At 36.4% G+C, this 8896-nt stretch overlaps 1 protein-coding gene across 1 annotated transcript in view; it reads left to right on the forward strand.

Moving 5' to 3' along the window:
• Nucleotides 1-2169: 2169 nt before the first annotated feature.
• Nucleotides 2170-8896, forward strand: part of LOC104492739 (eyes absent homolog 1-like) — a gene marked incomplete at its 3' end in the record, with an annotated part of 38632 nt that continues 31905 nt past the window's right edge. Inside the window, exons 1-3 of the mRNA XM_010135329.1 lie at nt 2170-2275; nt 4165-4307; nt 5446-5529. Of these exons, the coding sequence (XP_010133631.1) occupies nt 2170-2275; nt 4165-4307; nt 5446-5529 (333 nt within the window). The remainder of the gene's footprint in view (nt 2276-4164; nt 4308-5445; nt 5530-8896) is intronic.

Genomic DNA, 8896 nt, shown 5'->3' on the forward strand with positions numbered 1-8896 from the left:
ACTCCCTTTTTCTGCTCATGATTTTGTGGAGGGCTGGGTTTTCTTCTGCGCTTCCCTGTGTTTGTGGTGCTCAAGAACAGGATAGAATTAAATTTAGTGCTTTGGAAACACAGTCATTTCCGTTGACTAATACTACAATATGTCTGGTACTATGAAGTCAGCTGAGGTTGAACAAATCCTGCCAATGAATGTAGAAAATGGGTAAAACAATGTGTTTTGTGGCTATATAGCTTGACTTCAGCAAGGCTTTTGCTGCCCTGGCAGTTAAATCTTTTCACTTAACAATCTTAAAAGGAAACTAGGTGTGGTGGTATGATCACCCTGTGACTCAAAGCCCACTGGAGACATGAAGTGATTTCTCTACCCCACCCTCACCTCGCTCCACAGGCCACAAACCAGCCCAGGATAAGTCAGGCTTGAATTGCGAGGGATAGCAAGAACGTGAGGATGTGTCCTTGGTGTGCTGGGCCCCGCTTTCCCAGCCCTGTACTGTTCTTCCCATCACTTGGGCAGTAGTCCCCACCTGACAGCCTGGTACATCTGTACCTGGGTCCTGATAACCTGGCACATCTGTACTGGAGTTGAGATCAGCAGGGAGGCGATGCCTAACACTGGAAATCAACACATTCTGGGCCTGCACAGCTGGCAGAAAATACCAGATATTTCAACATCCAGGGTGGGCTGGAGCAGGAAAGTATCTGACAAAAGTCAATCATCTTGAACCCTATAAATAGTGATCCTAAACAGAGACCCTTTGAGCTCTCGAGGATCACAGTGGGCTGGGTCCAGCACCTCCCCTGGGTCAGGACACGCCTCTCAGGTACAAACTGTGTGAAAGGCCAGGACGAAGTCAGGCTTCTTGAGACTCAGTGATCATCCATTGAGAATCCCAGAGCATCACGGGTATTTGCTCTGAAACCAGGAAGGGAATTTTAACTATAGGCTGGCTTCTCTTTCATCCACCTTTTTAACACGAGTGTGCCTGGGTGTGTGTTTGTCTGTGTGCATGTGTGTTTTGTGACTGTGTCTGTCTATGCATATGCACATATATGTATGTAAAAGTTATCCTGCAGTAAGTGTGAATCTTGTCATCATCAAATTTGAGTCACTGTTTGGTTGTAACTTCCTCCACTGAGTCACCTTGTTAGTTTTAAATCGGTTAGTGATTAAGTGCCGCTACAAAATCAACCCTTTGATTTACCTCTCACCATTAATAAATCATAAGATCGCTGTCTAATTATAACTGTGTCAATATTTTGTGCTGCGACACTAGGCTAAAGCAGTCTAGCAGAAACTACAGCAGAATGATATAAAGCTGTTTAGGAAACCATGTCCAGAGAGAAGTCAGTGAGAGCTTGTTGCGAAGATAGAACGATGGCTACAGCAGCATTCCTCAGTGACTGCCTTGGCCCAGCATTTTCATTAATCATTTAGATGACAGAACAAAATGTGTTTGCCTAGTAAATATGTAGATGATACCATGCTGTGAGGGGCTGTGAGTTATTTGGAGATAGGGTAAGAACTCAAAAAATGGAGATGTGATCTGAATAGGAGCAGGTGTGAGGTATACATTTAGGCAGGACTGATGAACTGCACAAATGTGGCAAAGAGAATGTTGGCAGCTCCTTCCAGGCACTACTTTTCCCTGCAGACTGCTCTCAGTACTCCAGATATTAGTGGCCCATTGAGTATCCTCAGCCACTGTTGTTTATCTTGCTCCAGAATTTGTCAGGGCTTGAGCTTGTCAAGGTTCAGGGCTATGAGGACCTGAGAGTAACCACTGGATAGTGAACTGGCAACCCAGCCGTGCACACAGGGGCTGTCTCTCTGAGCAGCCTTAATCGAAAGAGTACATGCTATGGTTTCCCTTTACACACACGGAATATGTTTTTTGCACACAATGTCACATTTTTCCCTATTGGTTACTGCCATCAGTCACAATGTTCATATCAGACTGATCTCCTGAGTGGGCTCAGAAGATCCAGGTATTAGCAATGTTGTGTATTCAGTGCATGTGCAGTATTTGTCCAGGCCTTTGAGAAACAAACAATTAAGTGTCACTTCTTCCTTAGAAAATGATCTAGAGATCCTGAAACTAACATTTATTGAAAATATTACAGAAAATGCAAATTGTCTCCTGCCAAGTGGTGTCCAGGGTGCATGCAGGACATGGGAAGTAAAGCTTTGCTTGACTCTCCTCTGTATTACTGTGTTGGGTTTGGAGAGTCTATAGGGAGCAATAATCAGAACCTAGAAGAGGATCATCGGGGAATGGGTAACCAAATAACAAAGGGGATCTGAGAACAGTCTTCAAATGCATGTAAATACAATGAGGAAATAATTCTTTCCCCAGCTTTCACAGATTGAATTTATATTGCTATAATGAATGCCGAAGTTTTATGTTCTATTTCTAATGGCATGGCTGTTAAAGCAGCAGAGTAGGTATCCTGGAGGGAACTGTAAGAGCTCAAGAGACAAATCTTTCTTGGGAATGATGCAGGTACAGTGGGCCCAAGAAGGGTTGGCTAAGGTGTGCCCAGACAACTTTGGTGTTCCTAGTGTATGTCACCTGACAGAAAGACTCCCAAGCAATCTGGCTCATCCAGACAGATGAGTTGCACCCATTTAATACTTAAAATTTTTAGGCATATTACATCTGTGACAAGAATTTTAAAAACTGGGATATTAAGGATTTAAATAATAACAAAAAGTATAGCAGATGAACTCATTTAAGTTTAAAAGGTTGGGGAAATTTGTACTATTTATGCTTGAGTACAAGGCCAAACGTGAGAATTTCAAGACTTTTTCCTTTAATTTAGCAGAAGCAACTGCTATTATTTTGAGTAATTGTGGTTATGTGTTGTTACACAGATGTCCAGAGTCTTCTCCTTAATCTAATCTTTGACCTCAACAGAATGTTTTTTTTAGGAGAAAGAACCACTTGTGTGAGAAGCATACCTGTTTGTTCAAACTGGGAATGCTGTGGTCTAGGCTGATTAAAAAGAAAATTATTGATACAAATATCCACATTTACTGAACTCTAAAGAGTAGTTGAGAAGTGAAATTGATAAATGTATCATATGCTGAGAATTCCAGCTGCTTTCCCAAAAACAGGGATTTTTAGGAAAAAATATTAACAATAATTATCACAATAGAAGTTTTTTCTCTGTGAACTTAAGAATGAAAGGAAATCTTAAAAAGAGATTTTAAAATGTGATGTTGCATTTCTGAGGAATATGGTGCTTCTAGTTAAATGAGTTAGGAAGGAGAATTTATGCTTGGTGTCTGCTTTGCTAGTTTTGAAGAACTTCACTGTTGCTAAAGTTGTGGATGTGAAGAACAGCAAAACATCTTCCAACTAACATGTTTTCAGAAAATCTTTGCTGTTCATACATAAATCGTCATTCTTTTTCACTTGTTCAATGATGGTAAATACTTTTGTAAATAAATTTTGTCGAAGCATAATAATTAATGTACAATACTGTTTAAAAAGAATTGTATCCGTTCTTGAAAGTACTCATGGGAAAAGTTCAATGTTGAGTAGGCTTTTGAAGAATACTGTATATTTAGTCTTCATAGTTGATGAATATTTTAAACTTACTAATTGAACTTGCCCATAAGGATGAGTGAAAATAAGGACTCTATTTTATGCCATATTTGTAAAGAATTCTATTCATTTGGCTCAAATGTAGCAATCTAAAGGTAAAATGTCTGCATCAGGTAATTTTGAGAAGTTTTCCATTTCTATTTTTTTTCTTAGCACCTGGATGTTTTTTTTCTTTCCAGTCATCATAATGTTTATCTTAAAGCATGTTTGAAAACTTAGATTTAAATGATTTTTTTTTTTTTAATAAAAGAAGCTGGTATGCCTTTAAATTGTTCATTTAGAGTTTAATCTTGTCTCTGAAGTGATATGATCTCTATGACGTGAAGGAGTGAAGATCTTTTTTTACTTCTTTTTTATTTGTTCACTGAAATAATTTATCTCTCCACTTTTACTTATAATTTGATTGAATGAATTTATGTATCAGTATTGCTACTTACTGTAGTTAATTTAGTTAGGACTCTTTAGTGAACATTCTGAGTTTAGTATCACATGTAGAAAGCAAGTTGAATATTTTGAAGTTTAAACTGAAAGGTAAAAATGTTATTTCTTTACTACAGCAGAATACAGTACAATCCACAGTCCATCAACACCTATTAAAGATTCAGATTCAGATAGATTGCGTCGTAGTACAGATGGGAAAGCACGTGGACGTGGCAGAAGAAACAATAATCCTTCACCACCACCTGACTCTGATCTAGAGGTACATTATATTAGATGTCTTTGACCTTGTACAGACTATTTTTATTATTTTGCACAAAGAAGTATTATTTACACATAAAAAATAAAGTGGCGTTGGAGCTCCCTTTTTTTTTCTACAGTATTTTTGCAGAAGATAGAATTTTTCTTCTAAAGAACCTTCTTCATGAAGAACACCTATTTTCTCTGAAAAATATTGGGGGGTCTTTTATTTTGATTAAAAAAGAAAAAAGTAAAAAGGAGCAAGCTTTTCATGAGTCAAAGGTCTGCATTTAGACAGGAGACACTTCCAGCACAATAGTGGTTTTTATTCTCTCCTGCTGTGTTAACAATCCTCCCAGTGGTCCATTCTTTATGTTGAGAACACATCTCTAGTAACACACCACAGCTATGAGTGTCCACACTGCAATACTTTTCCTTTCCAAAAGCTTAGCCCATTTGTCATCATGGGAAACACAATCTCACCAGGATTTAAAATACTTGTATTTGAACACTTTATTTTTCATTAAAATATCATTTTTTGTGTGGTCAGAGGACAAATTTAAAACACATATTTTCCATTGGCTGTAAGCAAAAGGTTTATTTACTGATGCTGTAAATTCTTACACATGCAGCATCCAAGTTCATAATTCTCATTCTTCAGGTGCCTAAAATCCATTTAAAAAATTAAGATAGATGAAGGAGATATAAGTATTTAGCAGAAATTTGCTTTTTTTTTTTTGTGGGGTGGGGGTTGTGGAATTTTCAAGAGCAGTTATATTTGTAAGTTTTACAGAAATACAGAATTCAGACCCCAAAGATTTAATTTTCAGAGGCTTATCTTCATTTATTTCAGTTTCTATCTCACATCTGGCTTTAAAATAGTGCATTGTACAATCTCATTTTCTATATGTGTTTGACATTAACTCTAATAGAATAATTTGATATAATATCAATTGTAGTAAAAAACTAACAGATTGTATTACCCTTTTCTGGAAGAAACTTGTTAGTTTTGAAAATAAATAGCAAGGAAACTTTGGGTTTAATATATCATCATTTCAATACAGTTTTCTCCTTTGTGCACTTACTGATTCAAATTTTAACTTTCAATTTCAAGTATTTGCTTCACAGATGAGCACGTTGATTTGATTCTCTTTTTACAGAGAGTATTCATTTGGGATTTGGATGAGACAATCATCATTTTCCATTCCTTGCTTACAGGGTCCTATGCTAACAGATATGGAAGGGTAAGTGTCAAGAAACTGCTGGAAATTTTCAGTAATATTTGAAGTTTAATTGTTGATACACAAGGAAAACCAGTTTATTAGTTGATTTGTTTTTTTAAAGGCAGACCAGTACTGGTATTTCAAGACAAAAAAAAAAGTTAAGGAGTAAATCTGTTTCACATGTCCATTCTTTGCACTTACTCAGCTCTTGTGTTCAGTAAGAAATTAAATGATGTGAGTAGTACTTTGACCCCTTGTGGTTTGGTTTGTAGGTACAGTGTCTGAAACCTGTTGATACCATCAAAATATGCAAAGGTTTACCTCCCTTCATAGAGCGAAGAACTTCCAGGAATGATTGCTAAAATAACTTTTTAGTTCTGAGCAATCAGCAGTGGATTGTGCTCAGTATTGAGAAGGCGAGAGGAAGAATACTTTTGGACACAACAGATTAGTCTAAAATCTTTTTCCGTAACTTTTTTTTTTTTAAATCTACATAGTGACTGATGATTTTGAAGCTCTGCTTATGACTCAAATCTTTCTGTTATGCACAGGCTATAAATCGTAACTGCACTGATGAATATGTCTACAGACTGTGGGCTTCCTCAGTAATTCTCAGAAGAGAAACACAGTCTTACATGAATAAGTACGGTTTATGAATGGAATGTCTTTGTGAGACCAAACTTTATTTTTTCCAGGATTGTATCTGAAAACTAATCTCTCTTGTCCTAAGATCTGTTAAGCCATTTCATGCTAACCTCATGTGAGGTATAACTAGAATGTGATTTTTTTTGGTAACCTTGAAAAATCCTGCACATAAAGAAAAAGCAAGTAGTTTTGTCTGGTTTCATGAGATCGCTGTCCTCTTTTAAAGCTTATATTTATCACTACAAGCTTTTACACTACACCCAGTTGCGTGAAGAGCAAAGCTACAACTGGGTCAGGTTCTAAATTCCTTGTAATAGCTTTTTGCATTATGAAAATCTAAAACAGGACTGCTTTGCAACCTTTCTTGCTTGTTCAGTTGCAGTGGCCTTTAAAATCAGAAAGCTGGATCATAAGTTCATCTGAAAAAAATTAAAAACTGTTGAGGGAAATTTTTTGTTCTTTTCACCTGTATTCTGCTTTTTTAGCTATCTAACAACATGTTCTCATATGCATCTGCGTTGAGATGAGGGCTAGAAATGCTCTATTAAAAATTTAAATCTAAGCTGCTCACAATCATTAAAATACAGAAGCTGGATCTTCAAACAAACAGAAGTATCTTAATTAAATAATAGGGGATTTGGTAACTTGGCATTCATCTCGCCTCATAATGCCTGAGGGAGTTTCATGGTGAATGACTGGGAACCATCAGCAGCCCTGCTGCTGAAGGGATTGATTTTCTTTTCCTTATTTTCTACCTCATTCCTCATAACTTCCTGCTCATGCCACCCTTTTCTGTATATTCTTATTGTTTCATCTGTTTTCATCATCTGCTCTACTTTTGCTGTTATTATGTTCTGCTTTCTCCCTGCTTTTGTCCTTCAGCTTTGTTGGAATAAAACAAAACCTCCGTTTTTCAGTTTGTACAGTCATACAGCTGCTCAATTTTTTTTTTTTAAGGGTGATTTCAATTTTCTGGATTTAATGGAAATGTGTGGAACTAGTATAGGAATATGATTTGTCCTTCCAGAAGAGAGGAAAAAGAAACAAAATATTTCCATTTGCTTTTGGAATTTTTAAAAAATATATATTAACCAATTAATTATCAGTTATCAGTTACTTTAATTTATATGAGGGCTTTTAATACCTCAAAACTTGTGTTCCAAGCCAGATGTCAATTGATTAACTTTTGGGATTTGGAAAAATTTAGAACCCTTCTTCAGTATCTTGGAGCAGGTGAAAATACTTCTCAGTAGTGGCACTAGAATATTGTGGTCTTTATATACATTTCCATTCTCTGTGAAAGCATTTATATTCAGAGACTTTAAAGGGATTTTCCTTTAAATTATAAGCTATTTTAATGTGGTTTAATATATTTTAGAGATTGAGAAAAAGAAAGCCTGGTTTCACTTAACCCTTCGTTTGTGACCTATAGGCTTAAGTGGAAAATAAGCCTTGTACCCAAAGTGAAATTTCCTGTTTTTCAGCTTCTTGTTTCTCCACAAAACAAAGAAGTCAAGTGGGTAGAATTTAGAAATGACATACAGACAGTGTTTTGGCTCCAGTACCAGTATTGAAAACAAGGGGCCTACTGAAGCAGTTTGACATTTGGTATTTCTTTTTTTTTTAGCTAAACTGTACCTCCCTCAGAGATTTGTACCTGATTTTGACCATACCTGAAAAGACACTCTGACTGAACCTGCGAATGCCAAGCAACGAGAAGAGATTGTTAGCTTTCCTCCTCATTGTGTGACACCTCACAATAATTAGTTAGCAATTAGTGTCTTAAAACTGCAAAAGAAGGTTCGGTATGGGACTGGTTTTTTAAAAACTTTTCAGCCTACACTGTAATGCCTGCCAAAGTTTAAAATTAGAGTTTAATCTACTGCAGTGCCCTAAAACAAGACTCTTGTGCTTTTTACTAGAGCAGCTGCAAGTTTGTGACTACTCAGATATTAAAACCCTAATGCACATAAGGCTTTTGCTTCTAATACTTGGGTATCTGGAGCTGCAGTTTAACAGTTTTTATGCTCAGTGGAACTTTCTATAGAAGAAGGTGGTGTTTAATCAAGGAATTAAGGCTTCTTTAGAAAGCAACCTTTTTTCTTTCTTCTCCTAGATGTTATGTTATCTGACATTTTCAGTAGGTGCCAATGATTTTCTTATTTGTTTTCCTCCTAATTAAATTAATTTAATAAATGGCATTATTCATTATTACTTCAGAGAAATACCCATCCTGTTTAGTCTGCCATTTAAAAATACCTTTGAGTGAAATGGTTCACAGAAGGCTTTACAAAAAGCCATTTTTTCAGACTCGTAAGTGTGATAAAAAGTTTAATAGAAATGTTTAATTTAAATCATGCATACATTGAAACTTAAAATATACATTCACAGCCAATTGTTTAAAATTAACCTATGGGTTCATAACCAATATCATGCTCTGTCAGCCCATTTATTCTGCTTTTTGAAATGATGTTCCTGTTTATGAATGGAAGCACTGAATGGCATTAGTTCTACACTGATGCATTAGCATTTTATAATCAAGATGTTGTGATCTTAATTTGCATCTTAGACCCTCAATGCATCTAACTCCTTTTAATAATCAGAGCAGAGACTTCTGTGGAGTGCCTTCTGTTAGTAGTCAGAAACAACAGAAATCCTGATGAGCTATGAAGGGTAGTGGAGTGGTAACTGGGCACAAAAGTAAGCAGGCATGTCAGAGGGCAAAGTAGCATTAGCAATAGCT

Source organism: Buceros rhinoceros, unplaced genomic scaffold, assembly GCF_000710305.1.
Source record: "Buceros rhinoceros silvestris isolate BGI_N320 unplaced genomic scaffold, ASM71030v1 scaffold514, whole genome shotgun sequence".
In the NCBI taxonomy this organism is placed as follows: Eukaryota; Metazoa; Chordata; class Aves; order Bucerotiformes; family Bucerotidae; genus Buceros; species Buceros rhinoceros.